A 25,520-nucleotide genomic window follows, 5' to 3' on the forward strand; every position below is an offset into this window, starting at 1 on the left:
AGATTATGAAGACTATTTTTTGACCTTTGGAAAAGCAGGCAGTGTGGACGTCAACCCTTTTATAACATCATCATCCAGAAAGCAAATGGCCCCTTAATTTAATCAGGATCTCTTATTATCAAATCATTGCCTCGGTGAAGCTTTGCACGAAAACAGGGGCAGAACATCAACCCAGCAGCTCAGGAAGCCAGTGAGTAGTAATTGCTCCCCCAGAGGACTGGACATCTGAAGGGCTCGCATGTCCTGCCCTGTCACAAGATGGGAAGGATGGCTAAGATGGATACTGTAACCCAGACCAGAGTGGCAGGTGAAACGGACAGGTGGTTCAGAATAAGCCTCTCTTCCCTCCTCACCTTCACTCTTCAAATGGATGCCTCAGGCAGTTATGTGGTTTATACTCTGTAGCATCTACAAACCTGCCGGGCTGGGGTATTTTATAGCAATGGAGTAACTAAAGCTAACAAGTACTCCACGGGGGCTGACAAGATGGCTCAGCAGGTAAAGGAGCTTGCCACCAGGCCTGACAACCTCAATTCGACTCTCAGGACTCACACGGCAGAAAGAGAATTAACTCCTTGAAAGCTATCTTCTGATTTCTGTAAGTGTGAATGTGTATACACACAGATACAATATAAAAAAGAACTACAATATGGAGTAAAATTCACATTAATACATTTATGAATAATGAGAAAGTTTACATACGGTCTTTTCCTTCACTGCCTGACAAGACAGAAGACAGCCTCTGTCATATGACTAAATACACTAGAGACAACACTCTATATGTTTGCATTCCTGTGCTTTGTTTTTGATTTTCGAGACAGAGTTTCTCTGTGTACCTTTGAAACCTGTCCCAACTCACTCTGTAGACCAGGCTGGCCTCGAACTCATAAAGATCTACCTGCCTTTACTTCCCAAGTGTTGGGATTAAAGGCGTGCATTGCCGCTGACTAGCTACTTTGTTATCTTTTATCATAGACCCTCTTCCCCTTTGCTTTAGATACTTAGTTCATTTTGCTGTTTAAAATTTTGCAGCATGTAAATCCTGGCACTTGGTAGTCTGAGGCAGAAGGACTGAATTCAAGGCCAGCCTGGGCTACAGAAGTTGTTTGCTTGAATTTAACTTCTCAGAACACAAACATTCCCTTCTAGGGTCAAGCTACTGGAGCCTTTTTTTTTTTTTTTTTTTTTTTTTTCTTCATGTGGTTCTGAGGATTAACCAGGGCCACATGTGTGTTCAGCACCCGCTAAATGAATCACCCACACACACTTTTTTGGGACATGATCTCAATTATAGCCCACCTGGCCTGGAGGTGTCAGTCTTTCTGCCTCAGCCTGCTGACGCTCACAGGGACGGTGTGCCTGTGCCCAGCTTCTCCATAGCCTTTATGTACAACTGAGAACAAGGCAGACCAGCCCACAAGGGTCAATCACACCCCAGTTCCAGTACAAGCACAGCTGGAATGGAATAGAGTTTATATGAAGCCTTCCTGGCTCTCAAGCCCCATTTTAATCCCCCTCCTTTGACCATTTCTCTCTTGCTCTACAATCAATCCAGTTAACACACTTGCTTTCTGGGTTCAAGGCAACAGAAGATGTGTAAATTAACTGCACCTATGTAGATGTGTTTAATCAGGATGTCTGCTACAGTAAAATGGTCTGTCTGTCTAACCAACTCAACAAAAGTGCAGACGTGAACACCTCTCTCAGAATAGGTATCCATTCCCACACTCTGTCTCGGTTACAGTGCTCTTACAAGGCAAAGGCAGCCACCGAAGGGCATGAGATATCATTAGCACCATTTCTCTTTGTATACAAATGATGCAAGTGTGCGCTTATTAAAAAGTCTCCTGCTCCACACAGTTTTGGAGCTGACCTTGCTATGCTCTGAGCAAGCAAATACAGACACAGGGACAAATGCAGACACATGAGATAACAACTAGGCAACTGTTCACGGGACAGACATCCCAGCGGAAGAGACTTGACCAGACTTGAACTGACTCCTGGGAGTGGAAGGCATTGAGGCCAAGGTGGATTGCATCCCCAGGCAGCTGACAAGCCACTGCTGGCTCAAAGGTAAAACCAACTCCCTGGGAGAACAAGAGCCTGAAAGAGAATCTTCTAAGCCAACCCCCTCCACCACTCCAAATACGCATATCAAGGATAAATGAATTCTATGCCACCCTTTATTCCTGTTTGTTGTTGTTGTTGTTTTTTTTAGTGTGCAATTTCTTTCACATATAAAGTGCAGTGTATTGTTCTTAATTCCACATGAAGAAAACTTGTCTTCATAGAAACCACAGCTGGGATGGGACCTGGACAATGCTGAGACGGGCTAATTTTTCTGACCACTTGGGTGATGACAGAAATGCTTGGCGCCCTTAACTGCCCTGGATGCTGACAGGAGGCGGGTGGAAACGCGTGAACTCCCCGCTTCACCGACACGCCTGCTCGCAGCAGTGGTCACTCCCTCAGCAGGAAAGACACCTGTCACTGCTGGACTGAGACTAAAGGCTGACCACAGTGGCTGTGGTCACCAGGCCAGGGACTGAGCAGCAAAAGTAATGTGTGAACTTGAGTACAGCCTGAGTACTAGAGAGGTGCATATGGCAGATACCATGGTAACAGAGTGGCATGAAGAAACTTAAGAGCTGCCACTGCTCACAGTTAAGGTCAGCTGGATGCTGGGGCCACAGAGGACATGGAAGAAAACTGAAGCTCCAGCAGCAGCATCTACACCAGTGTGGTGTGTCTTGGAGTTATCGTTCAGTCACCAGTGCCTCTGCTAATACGCAGAAGCTGCCTGGTAATCAGCTCCATCTTCAGCAGAGAGTCCCTTGTAGGCAGAGAACCTGCACAGCTGAAGCTAAGTCAGAGAGGGCAGAGACTTCATTACATCAAGAAGCTCCTCCATTTTTCAGAAGGGGAAAAAACAAAAAAAAACAAAAAACACTTGCCTTAGGAATCAAACTGGAAAAGACTGGAGGCACAAATGTGCTTTTATCTGCAGGAAGAGCAGGCAATGCTGGCTTAGTCCTCAACACAAAACCATGATCCTGGGCATGGTGTGTCTTCCAGAAGACACTGGGAATTAGTGGTCCAACTTGTGACTTCTGTTTTCGTATTTACCCCCAGGCTTTGCTGTTTAGTTACTGTGCACATTTGTGTGGCTGTTGGGGCTTTCCACCCACATTCTTAACTATTTCCAGAAACTACTAATGAAGACTGTAAGCTTGAAAACTCCAAATCAGAGTCTCCTTTATTTTGGTAAGGGAGGCTTCTGTCTGAAACTCACTATTCAGTCCAGGCTGGCCTCAAGCTTGCAGCAATCCTCCTGCCTCTGTCTTTCTCTTAAGTGGGGGGTTATAGGCATGCGCCACCACACCCAGCTCAGTGTTACCCAAGGCGATCCTCCTTTCTTTAGGATTAGGGAGCACACAGATAAGCAGGAGGGAGGATGAAGCATCAATGTGAGCTTGTGGCTGGGCTTTACATCCTTCCAGTGACTTGTTCACAGAACAGCCCATTCCAAGCTGATTTGTCCAGTCTCCTCTCCACACCCTAGAAAGGCTTTTCCATGAGAGCCTCTATCCAGCTGCTTCCATTCATCAGTTTAGTGGTTGCAATTACATACTCAGTGCCTCCATCTTCCAACTGGGAGAGAAAGCGCAGGGCAGCGATTTCAGCAAAGGTGACACCCCCGAGGAAAAATATCAGCGTGACTCTGTTTTCTCCTGGTTGGCCTAAAATGCAAACATTGCACAATTCAAAAATATCTATTACTGCTGCCTCTTGAAATAATTTCTTTCATTTAAAAGTCTATAAAATGGCTGAAGAGAGAATTAAGAATGAGTATTGTTTTGCTGAGGAAGAGTTTAATCTTCCAGTACCCACATCAGGCACCTCACAACGGCCTGTAACTCTAGCTTCAAAAGATGCCTCTGACTTCTCTAGGCGGATGTGTGCACACATGCTACACACGTGCACACACACTAATCATAGATATATTTTAAAAACCAAGAAGTATAAAAAGGTCAAGTGCATCTTGGCACAGCAGGTTCATTTGAGACCCTGGAATGCCAATTTTGATCTTAATACCGGAGTCCTGGGGGTCTCAGTGCAGACTGAAAGCTGCTAATCCCAAGGGCACAGCACAGCTCCAGGCTTGCTGACTCCACTGCCTCTTAGGAACTTCATAAATGTCTTTTACAAAGCAACTGCACAACACGAGCTACAGCAGCACAGACTGTGGATGGGAGATGAACTCACGTTTCTTCTGCAGCCCGGTGGGCAGCGGCTGCCGTTCTTCAAAGTGAGGCCCCGGGAGAATGCGGAGGACTTCCTCGATGCTCCGCCAACCCGGCCGGGAAAGGAGTTGAGCGAGTCGCACACTGAGTGGGGCATAACCACTGTACACATAGGATATGTCTGTGGGATTCTGTCAACAGTTAAAGAAAAAACATCGATTGAGAGCCACCCCTGGTCTATGACACACGGAGACCAGAAGCCCTCAGCCACACAGTTCTCTCTGGTTCCCATGACAAGTTTCTCTAATAACTCCTGTTACCTGCCCTTTGGGCCTCAGGTGGTATGATGGTTGCTAATTGCAGAATGGACCTCTGAGCATGAGTGATTACATTAGGGGAAGGGCTTCTTAACTAATAAGTGTGAAGAGTGTGACGTGAGCACTGGCAAGCACAGGTACGTTCACTCCTCTCTGTCCTGACTGGATGTGACATGCCTGGCTCCCTCAAGCACCTGCTGCTGTGATTTTCCAGCTATGATGGTCTGTAGCCTGGGACTGTAGGTGGCAACAGTTGGTGAGGGTTCTACGATGCAACACCTCTTGCTGGACCACTCTGTTCACATCTTTATTAATCTCAAGCTATCCAATCTGACAGCATTCTGTCTGTTCTGGACAGGGATGAACACAACACATACATGCATTGCTTTTCCGGAAGCACAGGGAGATGATTAGAAAAGAGTAAAGAGTTAAGAGTAAGGGCACTTGCTGCCAAGTCTGGCAACCAGAGTTCAAGCCCCAAAACTGACAGGGTAGAAGGAAAGAACCAACTCTTTGAAGTTGTACATGCACGCACACACGCATATGACTAAATAGGTCAATGTGAAGAGATACCTAGACGTTGGAGCAGATCAGATGTGGAGATTATGGGTGTATCCCATCACAGTGAACTACAAGAATCAAGCACAGGAACATATCTTACTTGTTCATTGACATCATCCATCCAGAGCCGTAACGTTTTTCGAATTGTTGGGTAATTGTTTCTGCCTCCTGTCTGAGCCTTTAGCAGGCCAGCCTTCTCCAGGTTGTTCAAGGTCAGTATGTGCTCATAGCCATAGGTCTGAAGGAGAAGGCATTAGGCAGTGATGTTAGGTCAGGCAAAGGGCTTCTGCAGATTTCCAAAGAGGAGTCCTCCAAAAAAAAAAACCAATGTGCTCTGTACCCCAGGGCTCTTTAGCAAAGTCAGGGCTGAGTATGGCAAGTAAGTGTAAGGGACTCAGAGAGCCCGCTCACTGAGACGCTCAGACTCTTGCCCACCAATATTAATCCTGCTCTTTGTCTCATGAATGATTTAAGATTTTTACTTTAAAGTCATCATTTATGACCCAACCTGAAAATTAAAGAAATATCTACATACAGTATATACTTAGCTCCAAAAAACCATATGTGCACACTGGTAAGACCTCTAGACACACTTAAGAACAAAAGAAGTTAATGGTAAAATATTGCACACAGAATTGCATTTCTGGTTTTTAAGAGACAAGTAATGGCTAACCCTGTGAAGCACCTATGGTGCTTTGCAATCATCAGCTACCAGCAAACTGCCGCATTCAGCTATGCTAATCCTGAAGCAATACTGCCTCCAAGCCTGTGTCCAAAAACATCCCGTGTGCAAAGAAAAAAAACAGGAGTAGGAAGGAAGCAAACCAGACTGCTGGCCTGCACTGACCGGGGGAGAGGAAGGGAATCGAAGCAGGGCTGGGGAACAGTCTGTTTGCTCCAAGTATTCTTGCATTACCGGAATCTCATGAGAATTTCTGTCACTTGTATAACTAAAGAAAGAGGAAAACAAAATCCACAACAACTAATAATATATTGAGCACTAATTGGTAATAGAAAATAAATACTGCCTGAGACATTCAAATGGCAGAATTGGTTTTTTTCCAGACAGGGTCTCAAGGCACAGCCTTGGTGGCCTCTGCCTCACAAGTGCATGTGTACGGCATGCTGCCAGGCTATGGCAAACACTATTATTATTATTGTTATTTTTAATAGCAGTGGGTGTCCCCCTCCTATAAAGTCTAACAAGCTAAGCCTGTTAAGGAACAATCAAAAATTTGTCCCATACATGGGCCCATAGACATACACATATATGCAAATCAATCAAAGAATGCAATAAAACTATTTTTTACAGAGGCTAGCGAGATGCCTTATCAGATAAGGGTGCCTGCCGTCAAGCCTGATGACCTGAGTTTGATCATGGGTCCATATGGTGGAAGGAAAGAGCTCTACCTCTGTCGTCCTCTGTCCTCCACAGGAATGCCATGGCATATATGCATGCAAAATACACATGTGCAAACACACATAAGCATGCTATATAATTAAATGCATAAACATAATTTTAAAATGTAGAATAAAAAGACAATGATAGACAGGGCTTGTGGGAAGGCTCAGAGGGTGAAGCACCTGCTACCCTGCCTGGTGAGCCACAGAGAAGTAGCAGCAGACCCTGAAGTTGCCCCTCTCACCCTGCCCCCCCACCCTGCCCCACAAGCAAAAGCAAACAACAGGTTCTAAAAACAAAACAAGATCATGTTCACGATACACTAAAGTTATATCATTAAAAGACACTTTCCTTCTCAGCAAATAAACATCTTTAGTTTTCTACCTGGAGAATTTCCCTTTTGTAGTAGTCCAGAACCTTCTGCTTGAGCCCACTATTGCACACAGACTGAAGGCAAACCAGTCTCAACACCTTGATGAGCGGATGCTTCTGGGCAATACAGTCCTCGATATAATTGTTGACCTAGGAATGAAGCATAAACAGACTAACGAGCCAGGTGGTGGTGGTGCATGCCTTTAGTCCCAGCCACGGGAGGCAAAGGCAGGTGGATCTCTGTGAGTTCGAGGCTGATCTGGTTTAGAAGAGCTAGTTCCAGGACAGCTTCCAAAGTCACAGAGAAACCCTGTCTTGAAAAACAAACAAACAAACAAAAAACCCAAACAGACTAACTGGTCCAAGGACCTAAAATAACTTGACATCTTCTCTATTCAACTAAGTCAGTGATTCTTAATCTGTGGGTTGAGACTTTCACAGGGGTCACCCAAGACCATCTGCATATCAGAAGTTTACAATCCACAACAGTAAAAGTAGCATGATTGCAGTTATGAAGTGGCAAGAAAATGATGTTATGGTTGGGGTCACCTCATGAGGAGCTGTATTGAAGAGCAGCAGCATTAGGAAGGTTGAGGACCACTGCTCTCGGCATACACGAGGGAGGAGGGCTGTTTCCTTACTTCCTAACACCTGCTGAAGACATCTCCCCTCATCCCTCTGCCCCCAACCTGATGGCCACCACATAAACACCAGCATGAGGTGGTGAGGACATCACTGGCCAATCAAATCACCTGCTCAGACATATCTACTTCATGGACAAACAACTTAGTGGCTGCCAAATGTTTGGGGTTTATAAGACTTGGTCTATCTAAGAAAAACAAAACAAAACAAAAAACAATTTACCTAGTATGAAGTGATAAGAATACTTTTAAGAAATAGGAACCTTTGTAAATTGAACAATTAATTAATTTTAATAATGATGAATATTTAAAGAATTACATGACAAAATTTTTAAAAAGTTAACCTGGGTTTGTTGTTATTGTTTTGAGATAGGGTCTCCTGTAACCCTGTTGGCCTCAAACATGCTATGTAGCCAAAGCTGGCCTTAAATGCCTCCATCTCTCTCAAGAGCTAGCATTACAAGTATGAGCCACCATGCCCAGCTGGTTGGTGTGTGTGTGTATGTATGTGTGTATGTGTGTGTGGTGCTCACCTTCAGTCTGAGCACTCAGGAGGCAGAGGCAAGAGGATCTGAGTTGCAGGCTAGCCTGGTCTACATATCAAGTTCCAGTCCAGCCAGGGCTACTTGGGTGAGTTTCAGTCTCAAACAATAACAACATAGACAACAGCACAATGGACCGCTTATCTTAGGCGATGGACTCCCAGCTCTGGGGGAGAACAGGTTCCCACATACCTTGTCAGTGTCTATCCCGGACATGAACTCTTGCTCCACTGTTAACTTATCAAAGAAGTCTTCAGAAGCTAAAATGTAATCAGCAAATTTTTGACTTAGAAACTGCACAGTGTCAGCTGGTTTAAGGGCTATGCTTCTGGTCATAAGCAGGGTTAGCAAATGAGGCAGAGGTAACCAGGAAACTGGAGCACTGAGCCTTACACTTGCATATGGCTCCTTTGAGGTCCTTTGCTCCAGATGCACAGGTCAGGACTGGGCAGGAGTCTCAACTCAGTGTCAGCTGGGCACTCAGGTCCCCAGGACAAGCTTCCTGTCAACTGACTCGCTGCCTCTGACAGCTGGGATTAAAGGCGCATGTCACTGGTTTAGTTAGTTTTTGAGGGAAGGTGTAATGTTGCCCAGGCTGGTCCTGAACTCATTATAAACTGAAAATGGCCTTAGGATCCTCCTGCCTGTGATGGCCCAGTGCTGGTGTTACAGCACATGCCACCAGGGCAGGTAAGCAAGCTACTAACAGCTACAGGTTCTTTTCCTCCTTGTCTGAGAGTCTCACAATGTAGCTCAAGCTGTCCTTGAATTTATGGTCTTCCTGCCTCAGTCTTTCAAGTGCTAGGATTATGGGTACTGTTCTTAAGGGGACCAAAGCTAGAGTCCCAGCACAACCCTAGAACTTCATACTGTTCTAATTAAATAATCCTTCACATAGGAAAACATCATGGGAAAAACATTAAATGCTTCATATTATGGAGTAATCTTCTGGGTATGTGCATGTGAGTGCACCTGCCCTCAGAGGTCATGTTTTACTTCATGATTAAAAAATCATGTTTTAGAGATATATGTGTGCCTGAGCGTGTCTGTCCATGGGTATGTGCATGTGAATGTATGTGCCCTCGGAGATCAGTGGGATCCCTGGGTAGAGTTATAGGAAGCTGGGAGCCACCAGCTGTGGAGGGACCTGAACTGGGGCCACAGCAAGAGCAGCAAAAAACGGTAACTGCAGCCGGGACAAACATTCCTAACTATTAACAGTCGTATACTTAGTCCGGTAAAGTGGTCAAACTTGTCATCCCATCCCAGAGAGGTGCAGGCGGTCATGCCAGACCTGGCTATATATCAAGTTTAACGCCAACCTGGGCTACATGAGACCCTACCTAAACAAAGTCACACACTTCTGTGACATGTGCACGATGTGGCTCAGTGGTCAAGCACTTGCTTCACATTAAAAAACCCTGGTTTCATCCCTAGCCCTAAAATAACAATAAATACACAAAACACAGCTTAGCCTTCCCAAAGAAGGACCAAGGTGCCGACAACCAGGATGCCAGACAATGTATACACAAGCCAGTGTCAGATGGGAAGACCCACAGCCTAGGGTACTTACTGGTGACGTCTTTGATTAACTCCGCAATTGAGGTGTGGTTGGCGAGAGAGCCCCTGGCAGCCTGCATGTGGGGCAGCTGGGAAACGAACTGCTTAATCTCCCCCACTGTCTTGGCATTGTGCCTCTCCTGCAACAGAGCACAACAGACTGCAGCAGGAAAGCGGAAACGCAAACCAAGTCAAACCTCCAAAGTCATAGGAAAGGTAAGTGCAGTGACATGGTGCAGCTCCATCCGAGGACCTACAGGGCACGTGCTCGCACAGGCACGTACGCCCCCCCCACTTAAAAAAAAAAAAAACCTCAAATTCTACATAGAAGGAGCAACAAACAGCAGAAAATGTCTAGGTCAGGCATGCCAGAACTGATTTATAATCCCAGGATTTGAAAGACAGAAGGATCAGAAGTTCAAGGTCACCTTTTGCCATGAGACCATTCCAGAATTCAAAAACAAACAGCAAAAAAAATTTCTATTTAACAGAAATTTCTAGCATTAGATCTCAATAGTCAATGTAGCTCACAAACACAGTAAACGTCAACTATTGATAGGAATGCTCTTATTTTTTTTATTTTTATTTTATGTGCACTGGTGTTTTGCCATGGGTTTTGGGTGCCTGGAACTGGAATTACAGATAGTTGTGAGCTGTCATGTGGGTGCTGGGAATCCAACCCAGATCCTCTGGAAGAGCAGCCAGTGCTCTTAACCACTGAGCCATCTGTCCAGCCCCAACAAGAATGTGTTAGTGTCATCCAAAACTACATACAGGAATATGGAGCTAATCTACAGGTAGAATCCCTAAGAAAGGTAATACCCAAAACCAGAAAAACGACAACAAAAACAAAAAGCAGTTTTCAAAAACTCTCCTGGTTTCTGTCTCCAGAGTCTAAACAGTCATTTTGTAAGTCTACCCAATCTTCACATTTCGAAACCAGCTCAACAAGAACAAACTGGTTAACGATCAAAGGAGGCAGGGAAGTGGTAATGAAGCTGTGGGCGGCTGGGGATTCCAATCTCATTATCATTTATCACACATGGGGGCTCCCTGCCACCCTGGCCAGACCTCATGTGCTCTCCTCGAGCTGCATACTCCATGTCCATGTCTAGTTCAGCTGGCATCCTCTAGGGAGGAGGGAAGGATAGAACCGAAGGTGGGAACTCGTTTATGAACACACCTGTGCTCTCTCGTGCCCTAAAAAGAGGAACCCTTACCACAGCGCTGCTGTTAGAGGCCTGAGAAAAGTTTTAAAATGAGGAAAGCCTAGGCTGGTGATGCAGCTCCAGGGTACAGCAGTGTCCAGCAGGACCAAGGCCCTGGGTTAAATCCCTAGTACTAGAAAAAGAAATGAATGAATGAATGAATGAAGAAACAAATAGATTTTAACGAGAGAAACCCTTAGGTTCTCTTGAATCTGCAGCTATTAGAGTGAGACAGGTGTGCTATAGCCCAGTTTCTTAAAAATAAAAGACTTATTTTTAATTATGTGCATGTGTACACGTGTGCATGTGTGTTTGTCTATGTGTGGATATGTCCATGTGAGTTCAGGTACTGGAGAAGGCCGGAAGGGGGCCTCAGATGTGCTGAGTGCTGGGAATTGAACTCGGGTCCTCTGCAAGAACAGCCCTCCACGGCTGAGCCGCCTCCCCAGTCTCAGCCCAGCTCCTAAGCTGTGGTCACAGTCCACACAAAGCTGGGTAAATGAACATGGGGGTCACAAAAGTCAGCGTCTGAACACGAGTTGTCCACCAATGAACTGGAACACATTTCTGGCAGTACTCACTGAAGCCTTGGCCCTGAACAAACACGGAGCCTTTATGGGCGTGTGTCCTCACGCCACTGCAGCCTCAAATGCTGCCCAAACACTGAGGCTCACACTCAGTGCTACTTCGTACTATGAACTGCAGTGTCTTCACCATGTGAAAGATTTTTGCTCTCATAGAAATATAATTGTTTAATTACAAAAAATTTACTATTTTCCTATAACAGTTCCAGGCCAGGGCTACATAGTGTACATAATGAGACAAATTTTATATATAATTTTGAAAATGCTTAGCTGAGTATGGCGGTGATGGAAATGGTTCTCCTATTGATTGATGAATAAAACACTGTTCAGCCAATGAGGCAGGAAGATGGGTGAGGCTAGGAGACGAGGAGAATTCTGGGAAAGGTAGGCAGGCCCTGGCAGAGTAGAGATGCTGCTGAAGGAGTAACAACATGCCAGGGCATTACTGGGTAAGCCACAGTCTTGTGGCAATACACAGAATGATAGAAATGCGTTAATAATTAAGACAGAGCAGGCTTGGCGTTGGTGGTGCATGCCTTTAATCCCAGCACTCAGGAGGCAGAGGCAGGCAGATCTCTGTGAGTTCAAGGCCAGCCTGGTCTACAGAGAGAGTTCCAGGACAGGCTCCAAAGCAAAACAACTGTCTCAAAAAGAAAAAAAAAAAAAAAAATTAAGACAGAGCTAGCCAATAAGAAGCCCTAGCCACTGGTTTAGGGAAACTCTATAACATGGCAGTGTACACCTTTAATCCCAGCACTAGGGAGGAGGAGGCAGGCAGATCTCTGTGAGTTTGAGGCCAGCCTGGTCTACAGATGGAGTTCTAGACAGGCAGAGCTACACAAAAAAAAAAAAAAAAAAAAAAAAAAAAAAAAACACCCTGTCCTGACTCCCCCCCCCCAAAAAAAACAAAAGCCAACAATAACAACAAAAAACAAAGTGAATACTTCCTAAGAAGTATCCCACTCTGAGGGTGGGATGATTTCTAGCTTCCATATGCACACGTTGGCAAACATGCATGAGTTGGCAAACGTGTGTGCACCTGTGCGAATTCTCTCCCTCTCCCTCCCTCTCTCTCTCTCCCTCCCTCTCTCTCACACACACACCCCGAACGGGGAGAACCTTCAATTTCCAATGATTTCTCTTTTCTTCCTCTCTGTTCCCCCTCCCACTTTTTTTCCAGACAGGGTTTCACTTGTAGCCCTGGTTGGCCAGAGCTCCATCTGCCTCTGCCTATCAAGTGCTGAGATTAAAGTGGTGTGTGAGCATGCCCGGTTCCAAGTATCTCTGAAATAGCCCTAAACACACTGCTGCCATTCTTTACTGTAGATTATATGGGAAGGGGCAGTGTCAGCACTCACAATTATAAAACAAAGTATCAATCCACTTTTTTGTTTGTTTGTTTGTTTGTTTTTTGGTGAGACAGGGCTTCTCTGTGTAGCCCTGGCTATCCTAGAACTCCTTTTGTAGACCAGGCTGGCCCTAAACTCAGAGACCATCTGCCTCTGCCTCCCGAGTGTTGGGCTTAAAGGCTTATGCCACCACCACCCAGCCAATCTACTCTTAAACCACTGAAGATGCCCTATGTCCGAGTATCAAATATTCAGCCAAGATTCAATGTTTACATAGGAGTCAGCAAGCACAGTCACCTCCTATCATGCAAATTTGCTTCTGTCTTCAATAGTTGGTAAAATTATGAGCCTGTCAAATAAATTTCCTTATGCTTTGTTAGTTTGGTGTGTACCTGTCTTACAGACAGAACATCTCAGGCAAAAAGAAGTCTGAGCTGCAAACACTCCTGCTATGACCAGGCCCACTGTTCCCTCTGCACTCCCAGGGGTGGGGTGGCGGCCAAGGCTTGCCTCACCTCAAAGGCTGCGGAGATGATCTTCGCTTTCTTGCTGAGCACAGAGCCCACAGCGTTGAAGTTCTTGTCTCGGATCTCAGCGTAAAGCTCCTCCGCAGAGTTCAGCTGAAGCTTCTTCGCCTCCGTGGGAAGGTCCTTTCCACCACCACCACCCTGCTTCTTGGGTGCAAATTTCTCTGGCGGTAACTTCACATAACCTGAAGTTGGAGGGAACACGCCTTTAATCCCAGCACTGGGGATACAGAGGTAGGCAAATCTCTATGACTTTGAAGTCAGCCTGGTCTACAGATCAAGTTCAAGGACAGGCTCCAAAGCTACACAGAGAAACCCCATCTAAAAAAAAGACAAAAACAAAATCCTACATATGGAATCTGAGGACAGAAAGTTCTGACTGACCATAGAAGGTTCATTCTATACATGATTATAGAATGTAAAATGATACAACTGCCTGACACTTGCAATCTCTCCTGCTGCCTCTTGGATATGCTTTGTGGAGACCTACCCCTTGTTCTGATACCCACCTATGGTCCAGCATCTTGGAATGAACGCTTCTGCCAATTAAGAATGAGGGGAAGATCCATTTTAGGGAACAAGTTTAAAACAACCATATTCCTAAGGATCTGGCAACTCTTAAGTCTTTTATGGAAATGCCTCTTCGTCTCCATCCTCAGCTGTCCACCTCCTGTCCCCTCAGTGGCACACTCTTTCTCACAATAAAAAGTATGGAATACAAAATTTGCCACTTTGGCCATTTTACAGTTAATAATTCAGTCATTTACTGCATAGCTTTAAGGCTGCAGCTGCCATTTCTAGACTTCCTCACCCTAAAGGAACAAGCAGCTCCACACCCTGCTTCCTAGTCTCTAGACTCTACAACGTTAACTATACACAGCTCCAGATTGTCATTAGAGGCCAGGTCATGACAGACAGAAGTGTGTGCGTGCATGCCTGTGTGTGTGTGTGTGTGTGTGTGTCCATCCATGGTAAGGGTCAGAACAGACCTTGTCTAAAGGGGCCATCTCCCGTGGATACTGGCTGCTGGGTGGGAATGAGGTCTAGGGACTGCCAGAACACAGAGGATTTTTAAAGACATGGCATGAATCGAGACTATTAAGAATTCCTCACAAGACACTGAAACGCTCGCTAACAGAATCAAGTATGTTGGCCAACACCAACCAAACAAAACATGCTGTAACCTCTGGCCTAATCACTTGTTAAGCACAAACTAGCTGGCCTTCCAAGACTTTCACCTCGTGACCGCGCCTCTCCTGAGCAGCTGCTGAGGATTTCACCATCTGCGATCAACTCCCGGTAAGCTGGCTGCCCCCAACTCCCAGCATGGACCACACCACTTGCTCCTTTTCTGAGCCTCCATCTAAACTTGACCCCTCCTTCCAAACCCACAAGCTCTCCTATTCTCCACCATCAACCCAGGGCTAGCTTTGGCTCACGTAGAGCAGGGACAGCCAGGGCAAGGAACATCTGATCAGCCCATGAGTCAGCAGTGTGCTCAGACTGAAATGGTAAACTAAACTCAAAGGCTTCACTTCTAATAATTCACACATACAAATATGACAAAGCCTTAAGTTCCCATACTAAAGGGAACTAAAGAGACCAGACCCTCACTCAGCCCCCTGCTTTAGCAGCCATGACAGGCTACAGAAAAGACATGTAGACCTTTGACTCAACACATGACACAAAGAAACTTCAAATGCCCTGGCCTCCAGGAGCCTAGGGCCAAAACTGAACAAAAGAAACTCCAGAACCCCCTAGCCTCTTAGATACTTGGTTCCTGGGAACTGTTGGCCACAAAAGAAACTCCAGGGTAGACCAAAACCTCCCCTGTAGTCTCCAGGACACAATTCTAAAAACTATTGGTATCTATGAATGACAGACCACCATAGAAACCACAGAATGTTCCCTCTCATCACTGACCAATGAGAAGAACTGGCCAAAATATGACTTTGAGAAATTCCTGATTGTTCCCCAAATATCAACCAATCAGAAACCAACCTGTACCTACTGATGTAATCCTGTGATTTTTGCCTTTAAAAACCTGACAGTAGACAGGGAACTGGCTTCTTCTGGTGGCTGCTGTGTCAGCCAGCTAGACGAGGTCCCTGTCATGGATGGATAAACCTTATGCATTTGCATCAGTGGGTCTGTCTCCCTAGTGGTCTCTTTGGGGATCTTCCTGACTTGGGCACAATAAGACATCTAACTTTAGGCTCACAAGACAAGTCAGCTCTTTTTCAAGCTGTTCTCTGCCTTCTATGCAAAGGGAACTTTCTGAATAACCTGTGGGCTGAGTAAGGTGGCAACTGTCTATAGCCTAAGGCTGAGTACAATTGTGACCGTCTATTCCTTATGCTGAGTTCCATGGTGGCTGTCTATCTACAGTCTAAAGCTGGGTATGGTGGCGACCATCTATAGCCTAAACTCCCAGCACTTGGGAACTTAACCAGGAAGACCAGAGCTTAAGTCCAGTCTGGGTTACAGAGCAAAACTTTCTCTCAAAAATATAAAAATCCCTGAGCCAGTGAGAGGGCTCAGTGAATAAAGGTGCTTGTCACCAAGCCCAATGACCTGAGTTCAATGCCCAACACCCACATGGTGGAATGACAACCAATTCCTGAAAGTTGTCCTCTGACCTCCATACATGTACAGCAGGTACCCATGCACACGTGTATGCACATACACACAATGAATAAGTACATGTGGAAAGAGTTTTAAATAAGGTAAGTATGACCAAAATATATACATATATATATGAAACTGTCAGAGAACAGATTAAGAATTTTAAAAAAATCTTTTTTTTCTTTATTTTTATTTTATGTTCATTGGTGTTTTGCCTGCATATATGTCTCTGTGAGGGTGTCAGAAGCCCTGGAACTGTAGCTACAGACAGGCATGAGGTGCCATAAGGGTGCTGGGAAGAGCAGTTAATACTCTTAACCACTGAGCCATCTCTCCAGCCCCAAAGAATATTTTTTTAAGATACACATGTTTAATCTCAGTTCTTGGGAAGTAGAGATAGGTGGATGCCTAGGCATTCCAGGCTAGCCTGGGCCACACAGTAAGACTGGGGCTCAAAATAAACAAATAAATAATAAAGAAATGATAGCAGAGTAAGATACAGAGCCCCATGGAAGCCTCTCTCCCCTTTTACCACTTCCCTGTCCTGCGTGTTCTTATCTGGTTACTTGTTCACTGTATATCAACGACACAGACACAAATATGAACGCAGTTTATAACGAGAATAAATCGGCCGTATAGTTTCTCATGGTCCACATTTGTGACTTTTATGGCTCTGCAATGTTGTATAATGTTCTCAACTACTTAGAACAGCCTGGAAAATAAATGGTACCACAAAGTTTCACACACACCTCCCTCATTGTTTCTGGAATGATGTTCCCTCAAGTGACATACATTCCTGGGATCTTTGCAGGCCAAGAACTAATAGCTTTTTAAAATTTTTGTTTGTTTTTGTTTTTTGACACAGGGTTTCCCTGTGTAGCCCTGGTTCTGTAGACCAGGCTGACCTCAAACTCAGAGATTCATTTGTCTCTGCCTCCCGAGTGCTGGGACTAAAGATGTGTACCACCGCCACCCAGCTCAAGAATAGTTTATATGCTTCCAACTTGCTTCAAGAAAAAAAAAATATTTTTATTAGTCTCTACTTTCAAACCATCATTAGAAAATGAATCTTTAGTTGTGATAATTCACACCTTAGTATAATCACAACACTAGGGAGGGAAAGGCCGGCCTGGACTACGCAGTAAACTTCATGTTAGCCCGGGCTATACTATTTTAGAACACGAGGTAGGGGAGGCGAGGGAGAAGGAAATTAGAACCCTGGACCTTTACATTCAAACAATGCTTGAGAGCAAACCCTAAAGCGGCAGCTCTGCACGAGAGGGGAGGGGGCTTTGATCCTACCAGTGACCAGTGAGAGTTAACATCACTTCACTTACTGTTCTGAATGCCGTAAATCTCATCAATGAGTCCTTCGTATGTGAGCTGGGTGGCGAGCGGCGTTAATAGATCCACATTGCGATCAAGCAGCAGGAGGTTATCGAACATGGGGAACACTGAGTTTTGGCTTCCCGTAAACTCCCTCTTCATCCTGACCATCATATTGGCCACTTGCTGGAGACAAAACATCGGGTCAAATGAAACCTCCTGGGATCTAGCAGAGGTTAAGATTCTGCTTCAAACAAAACAATAATCAAAAGTTTAAAAACAAAAGAAAGGTGGGGGGAGAAAAGCTCCTAGGGCCAGACTGATAACAAAATAAACAGCTACAGACAAGCACCTGTGCTTAACCACCCTCCCAACTTGGAGCCTAGAGTGGCCCCTGGGCCTCAGTCAGACATGGGATCAGACCCAGTGACACTCGATTCTATAGTGCCTGGAAATGGTGAGGTAAGCAGCCGCTGTTCCAGACAGAAACCCAGGGACCTGTGAGCCTCTGTTCGTAGCTTTTACTTTTATTTATTTATTTGTTATAGATTTAGTTATTTTTAGGGCATGAGATATGGCTCAGTGGTTAAGAGCACTTACTGGTCTTGCAGAAAACTTGGGTTGAGTTCCCAGCCCCCACCTTTGGTGGCTCCCAACCATGTGTAACTCCAGTTACAAAGAATCCTTCAGGACACCCTCCGGCCTCCATGGGTACCTGCACCCAAGTGGTACACACAAACTCACAAGATGCAATATCCCGCCCCATATGAAGTAAATTTAAAGAAAACTTAGTTATTTTTACTTATGGGTTTATTTGTGTCTGGGTGTGGCTTTTGTGCATATGAGTGCAGTGCCCACATTGGTTACAGGAGAGCATCGGATCCCCCGACTCTGGAAGTACAGGTGACTGTTGCCTGATGTGAGTGCTGAGAACTGAACCAGCTCCTCTGGAAGAGCAGGAAGTGCCCTTAACCACTGAGCCAGTCTCCAGTCCCTGGTCATGCCTTTGTCAACAGGTCAATACTAAACCTTGCGTCCTGTGTATGTGTTGTCACCTAATGGTATGTTATTGAGTCATTCATGCAGGATGGAAGGCCAAGAGCTCTGTGACTCTGGCCCAGAAGGACCTTATCATCTGATGCATGACATTCACCGTAAGTCACACTACACATCTCACACCACACTTAGGATGCACTTAGACAGCAAAACCACCCAACGAGTGTAAAAGTGTGAGAAGCCTGAGGCTAAGTGGGCTATGAAAGAGACACTTGTCACCTGGTCACCTCTGCTAACATGTCCGGTGGGAAAGCACTGACTGGAGAGTGATGTATGAACGCAAGAGTGACAAGGGCTGGCTGCATCTCTGGAGTTTCCCTTTGACCGCTACCCTGGATAAAAGCAGAGAACGGAGGGTTCTCACCCGAGCACACTCTCCTTTCCCGAAGATGTGGGGGATGGTCCCATACAGTGCCTGCAGGGTCATCAGCCCCTTGGCTGCATGGTACAGGCTTGTCTGGTCGCCCTCCAGGTAGCACTCCTGTGGAGACAAAGACCACTTACTGTGGGCCATCACTTACTTTGGGCAGTTGTAAAATTACCATCCACTTACATCAACAGTGGTGGCTGGGGGTGGTGGCTCAGAGGAAGAGCGGGGGACAGGAGTCCCAGGCCTTGTTTTTGGTAGTTCTGGGAATCAAACCCAGGGCCTCAAGCACATGGTTTCACTTCTGAGCTATACTCTCAGTAACAACAGATTTAACCCTGAATGATGATTATATTGGTTCTCACTGGAAACACTGATCAGCTGGGGCCCTCTCCTCCCAGAATAGTCAGTGAGGGATGCTATGCATAAACAGGTCACTCCTGTGGCATTTCAAGCTACAAGGACATTTTAGGATAAATGCTACTACACATTAATATTTAGAAGCTCATATTTTAGGTGCCAAACTTACCCACACAACAGAAGCCCTATAGGTTTTATTTTTGTCTGTTTTTTAACTAGGCTGACTTTATATATATATATATATATATATATATATATATATATATATATATATCAGCTTTTAGTTACTAAAGTGAAGGTACTAACACTATATACTAGCACTGAACATTCAGTGGGGTGAGCACCATCTCAGATTTTATACACTACACAATAAAGACAGAAGCATGCAAAGATCTAGACATCTCTCCAGAAGCCAGGAAATGCCAAGCTGTGCTGAACTATTTATTTATGTGACCTCCATCATAACTGGGGCTGGCATTAACTTCAGTCATAGCTTTCAGTCCAAAAACCCAGGGAACATACAGACAGAATACTGTATGTGCTAAGAGTGAGGGCTGCAGAAAGCCTGTCTGAAAAAGAACTTAAAGAATGAGGTGAGCTCAGTGCGGCTTCCGCAAAGAGGTCTGGGTGTGTGCCACCATGCCCAGTTATTTACAAAGCTTTCAAATTACTGCTTTAATTATTGTGGGTTTTGTTTGTTTCTTTTGAAGTCTCCCTATTGTGAGCAAGCTGGCCTCAGCCTCTCAATCCTTCTGTCACAGCTTCCCAGATGCCGGGATTGTAGGTGTTTAATTGAAGAATTTAAAGGGGGTGACTTTGGGGCTGGAGAGATGGTCGGCAGTGAAGATCACTGGCTGCTTGTCTGCAGGACCTGGGTTCAATTCCCGACATCCAAACGGCAGCTTCCAGTCATTTATAACTCTGACCTACTCTTCTGGCCTCTGTGAACACCAGAAGCACCTGTGGTATATACCCACACTTGCAGGCAATGAAGCAACAAAAACAAAACAAAACAAAACAAAAAAAAAAAACAACAAAGGATAAAAAATCTTCACAATAAAGGAGTGAGTTCTACAGCATGTGGATGAAAATAAAACTAAAGTATTATATAAAGAATTCCCAGAAGGTGCTGTGGCCCACACCTTTCATTCCAGCACTTGGGAGGCAGAGACAGGTGGATCGAGGCCAGCCTGGTCTATAGAGGGAGTTCCAGGACAGTCAGAGCTATAAAGAGAAACCCTGTCTCAGAAAACAAAACAAAATTCCTGAAAAACAAAAAAGGGGGGTAGCCAGGTATAGTTATACACACCTGCAATTCCGGCATTTAGGAAGCAGGAGGATCAGGAGTTCAAGGTCAGCCTGGGCTACATGAGACCTTGTCTTAAAATAGCAAAATGGATTTGAGTCAAATGCATTGTGTCCACCAGTGAACATTAAACAAAATATCAAAAACAAACAAAAATAACAATGGGAGTCAAGCAGGGCCATACTCTGGGCACTTAGGAGGCTGAGGAGAAGGATGGCAAGTGGGGTGGTCACAGACTCCACCTTTTAAAAGGGTGGGGGTGGGGAGCAGCTGTCTGGAGAAGGCTTAGTAGTTAAGAGCTCTTGCTTGCTGTTTAAGCCTAAGTACCTGGGGTCAAATCCCCACCCACGTGTGAAAATCCTCCAACCGGCACTTGTGTAACCCACAGCTGTGGACACAGATGTCTGAACCTGCTGGCCACCAGCCTCACCTTCAGTTCAGGAAGAGATCCTGTCTGAGGGGAGTAAGATGGAGAGTGATGGCGCAGGGTGTCCTCTTCTGCACACACACGCCCGCACACACATGCACGCATACACAGAAAAAGGAACAGAATGAGAGGGAGGGGAAACAGGCAGAAACATGAGCAGGCAATCTGCCAAAGAGACCATATTGGACATCAGTAACATGAGACGGGCCTCACCAGATGCAAATGGAAGGGTTAGCATGGCACTGCAGTAATAAGCTCAACAAAAATCAAAGTCTTTAATCCCAGCACTCAGGGGGCAGAGCAGGTGCAATCTCGGCGAGTTCCAGGTCAGCCTGGTCTATAAAGTGAGTTCAAGGCCAGCCAGGCCCACACGGTAAAAACCCTGCCTTTACAGAATATAAACAAACGTTTGATGTTAAGGAAATGTCAACCTTACTTTGAATGCACCCTCTGATTCCATGGATAAGAGGTCCCCATCAAATGGAATGAGATCCAAACTGTATTCCTCTCGATGGATAAAGGATCCCAAAACACCCAGGTCCTTCAACCGTTGTTCACACAGCAAGCTCCGGCGTGGCACAAACAAAATATGGAAATCCCTGTTAGGGCCCCGTCTGTCTTCACTGCAAGGGAAGTAACCATTGTTAGCTTATGCACTCTTTGGGTCAGAGGTTTTCTTATTTTGCCCCCATTAGCTGGCAGGTGCTAAACAAACACTGCTTAAATACACAAGAACAGATTCTGAAGGGGCTGGAGAGGTTAACAGTACTTGCTGCTCTTCCAGAGAACACCAGTTTGGTTCCCAGCACCCATGTGGCAATTGACAACTATCTACAATTCTAGTTCCAAGGTATCCAGCGCCCTCTTCTGACCTCCACAGACACCAGGCATGTGCACAGTATATGTGCAGGCAAATATACACATAAAATAAAAGTAAGTATATCTTTTTTAAAAAATACATTGCCTGAACTGTTAATCAAACTCTGATTCCAGCACACATATCACATGATTCACAAGTGCCTGTAACTCCAGCTCCAAGGGATCCACAGTAACCTACACACCACACCACACACACACACACACACACACACACACAGACAGAGAGAGAGAGAGATAGAGACAGAGAGAGAGAGAAAACTAAAAACCCCAGATCTCACAACAGGATGTCTGTGTTTTGTTGAAAACCAGTTAAACACAAAGTCTTCTATCAAGTGAGACCCCCCCCCCTTCTCTTCTCCTTGTTTGTGGACTTCTAAAATTAGCCCATATGCAGCCACGGTTTTCAGGGGCTGCATCAATCAACTGCACCACAGAGCACAGCCTGTGCCGAAAGCTTCCTCCACAGATTGGTTTCAACATTAAACTTTAATCACTTCTTACTTTTTTCGCTGATGAAATTCAAGCACACATCTGGCATTTTGAGAAAAAAAATGACCATTAGAGGTTTTTGTTGCTGTGTTATTTAAGGCAGGGTTCTCTCTGCTGATACAGGCTTGAACTTCTAGCTATCCTGAGGGAAGTTATTTCCCTCAGACTCCTAAGAGCACTCTCACAAACCTCCCCCCCTCCCTTAATATTCTTCCACATCTGGTCCTACTCTTCCAAAAGATGACCTTCCAACACTCTGGCAAGAGGGTGCTGCAAGGTCAAGGTACTCAGAACATTAAAACCACTATAAAAACAACTTGTAGGCAGGAAAAGTTCAATTGCCCGCCGTTAAACCTGATAACCCAAGTTCAGTCCCTGGGACCTCTGCGGAAGAAGGGAACCCATTCCTACCAGTTGTCTTCAGACCTCCACACAGACACCATGACACACACACACAGCCTCTAAAATGAATAAATAAATAGGTTTAAAAAAAAGAACTCTTAAAGCCCAACTTGCTTTGAAACACAAAGCTCTGAAGTACCTGAGCACATTCTCAGCAATTATATCCATCAATTCTAGCCTGGGTCTGACCAAAAATATGATGTTCTTGACATCGGCTGCCGGCAAACGATTTCCTTTAAGTGTGAACATTTTTTCCACTTCATGTTCCTAGGGAAGCAGGCACGAAAGGTTAGTAAGAACCCTGACCTCTATTATCTTCAGATTTATAAATAATTCAGTCATGTAGAGGACCAAGCCTCAAGATAAAGACATTGTTTCTGCATGCCCAGGACACAGTCCCACAAGACAGTGCTGTTGACAAAGTGATTTTTGTTTCTGTTTCTTCTCTGTGACACCAGACATTAATTCCAGCCAGGGCCTCGTGCATGCTAGGCAAGTACACAACCACTGAGCTGCACCCTCTATGAAGAATGTTCGACATGTATTGATCTCAGTGTTTATACAGATCAAATAGCTTTGTAAGTGATCATCCAGGAAGATATGTAAAACTCCCATTACCAATACTGAGTTCAATTAATTATTAATTCCTGAACAAATCCCATATGCCACATTACCTTTAGTAGGGAATACTGGGCAATCAGTCCAAATGGTCCTGTTAAGTACTCATCCCACACAATTGCCTGTAAGAGAGGAGAAATGCACCTTACTGCAGATATTCTCAGGAGGCCCAACAATAGCAACAGAAAATGGCAGTTATACACAGTACGAATATATTTTTGAAAGTTTATTTTCCCCTGGGCCTTACCCCCATTTTATTGTAATTATGTGCGCTTGTATGTGCAGTTGCCTTTAGAGGCCAGAAGAGTCACATCCCCCTGGATTGAGTTATCAGTTGCCCACTGTAGATGCTGGGAACTGAACTGGCTCCTCTGTAAGAAAAGCGTTCCCTCTTCATCCTCTCCAGCTACCAAGAAATATTTTCCTAAAATCTGGAGTTAATATTTTTATAGGTTCTGATCACATTCATAGCCTAAGGCTCAAAATAAAATTTTCATGAGAGGCAGATGTGATACACTGGGGTCAGAAATCCCTGGTTCCACTTAGTAAAGCTATAATATACTACCACAGTCATAATACTGGTGTCCATACATGTATTATATCTGATTTCAGCATCCTTTGTGGTCTAATCTGAGCCCCTGTGATTTAATCTGCCTTCTTGACTCAGTGGCAGCAAGCAACCATCTTACTTAGGGCCCATTCCCCCCCCCCCCAAAACTGGTTCTTTAAGCGCCTCCGATTTATTTATCTCTTCAGATTAGTACTGACAGATCCCTAGAGAGTACTGGGGGATGATTCCTAAACTTCAGAATAGAGAAAGAATACTGCTTCAAAGAACATCACAGCTAGGCAAATGATGGCTCGTGTCTGTAATGCCACAACTTAGTAGGCTGAGGCAAGAGAATGAGGAGTTGGAGAGTAACCTGGGTTGCACAACCAGGCACAGTCTATGCTGCCCAGAATCGACTCAAAAATAAATGAAGAGCCGTGCACACGCCTTTAATTCCAGCACTCTGGGGCAGAGGCAAGTGGATCTCGGTGAGTTCGAGGCCAGCCAGGGCTGCACAGGGAGACTCCAACAATGAGGGAAAAAAGGGGAAGGAAATTCTATAAAGTCCCCGATCTAGCCCGCCTCCGTGTAATGGGCAAAACGACCCGTGTTAGAGACCAAGTTAAAGTTTCAAGGGCCCCCCATCCTCTCTCACAACGTGTGTGGAGGGAGCTGTGGGCGTGGGTGCTTCCAGACTGGAGGGGACGACGTTCCCGCAGGCGGGAGAGCTCGGGGCTGGGGACCGGGGTGTACTCGGCTGTCACAGAGCAGCGGCCCGGTCGCCCCCGACGCCTCGCACCGCCGTGCCAGGCCGGGCAGGGTGGCGCCGAGCACGACTCGTCCCTCACCTTGCTCCCAGCGCACTTGTCCAGAAACTCGCGCAGCTCGCGGCGCACCGCCTCGCGCAGCACATTCAGATTCACTCGCCCGTACGACAGGTGCGCGGCCATCTTGCCTGGCCACCGGCGTTTCCCAGGCGCCGCCGCGGTCACGTGAGTGCACGTCCACGTGACCGGACTCACTGACGTATACTTGTCAGGGAAGGAAGATTCCAAGGCTTGGCTACGCGGGAGGTCTTGGAGTGTTCCCCAACCCTCCTCCGTCTGGGAATGGTGGGCACTGAAAAATGCGAGTTTGGGATGGGTGTGTGTGTGTGTGTGTGTGTCTGTCTGTGTGTCTGTGTGTCTGTCTGTCTGTCTCCAGACCCGAGTTCTCCTGTAACAGCCCTGGCTGTCCTGGAGCTCGCTCTGTAAACCAGCTGTGCTGGAATTCACGGAGATGGCCTGCCTCTGCCTTCTGAGTGCTGGGATTAAAGGAGTGCGCCACCAATGTCTTTGAAAAGTGCATTTTAAGAACACAGCTGGGCTGGAGAGATGGCTTAGCCATTAAAGACTAGACTCACAACCAAAAATATAAGAGTTTGGTTCCCAGACCCCAGGGCTGTCTCTTCAGCCAACCAAAACAAATAAAAAACACAGCTACTGTCTCAAAAAACAAAACAAAATAATTAGATGTTATTTGTCCCGTTTAAAAGACACCACACATGTCTTAGTGGCTAAAATACTAGTGTCAAATGTTGATTGAGGCCAGACTACAAAGTGGGTATTACTACACCCAGCCTAGTGTTAAAAGCGGGTTAACCTCAGTGCAGGCAGACCTCTGTAAATTCGAGGTCATTCTGGTTAACAAAGCTGGTTCCAGGACAACTAGGGCTACACAGTGAAACCCTGTCTCCAAGTAAACAAACAGTAAACGGGCTGAAGAATCATCGGGGCAGTAGAGAGCACTTGCTGCTTTTCCAGAGGACC

The 25,520-nt window shown here is 45.6% G+C and overlaps 1 protein-coding gene across 1 annotated transcript; it reads right to left on the reverse strand.

Annotated features, from left to right (window-relative positions):
• Positions 1-3,238: 3,238 nt before the first annotated feature.
• On the reverse strand, positions 3,239-24,682 carry Vps33a (VPS33A core subunit of CORVET and HOPS complexes). Its single transcript, XM_051176647.1, has 13 exons — positions 24,561-24,682; positions 23,219-23,284; positions 22,684-22,811; positions 21,211-21,397; positions 18,679-18,795; positions 17,270-17,444; positions 13,296-13,492; positions 9,653-9,779; positions 8,272-8,339; positions 6,909-7,046; positions 5,223-5,360; positions 4,267-4,435; positions 3,239-3,740 (listed from the first exon to the last, which is right to left on the reverse strand). The coding sequence occupies exons 1-13, from the start codon at positions 24,660-24,662 to the stop codon at positions 3,559-3,561; spliced, it is 1,794 nt and encodes a 597-aa protein (XP_051032604.1). The 5' UTR covers positions 24,663-24,682; the 3' UTR covers positions 3,239-3,558.
• Between the last annotated feature and the right edge of the window lie 838 nt (positions 24,683-25,520).

This window comes from Phodopus roborovskii, unplaced genomic scaffold (genome assembly GCF_943737965.1).
Source record: "Phodopus roborovskii unplaced genomic scaffold, PHOROB, whole genome shotgun sequence".
Taxonomy (NCBI): domain Eukaryota; kingdom Metazoa; phylum Chordata; class Mammalia; order Rodentia; family Cricetidae; genus Phodopus; species Phodopus roborovskii.

Bases quoted from the DNA above. Each gene is read 5' to 3' on its own strand.
- Vps33a (XM_051176647.1), bottom strand. From the start codon at position 24,662: ATGGCCGCGCACCTGTCGTACGGGCGAGTGAATCTGAATGTGCTGCGC. The intron at 17,445-18,678 runs GTGAGAACCCTC...TTTTGTCTCCAG, and splicing joins GGAAAGGAGAGTGTGCTCGG to CAAGTGGCCAATATGATGGT. The intron at 7,047-8,271 runs GTATGTGGGAAC...CTTCATTCCTAG, and splicing joins CCGGGATAGACACTGACAAG to GTCAACAATTATATCGAGGA.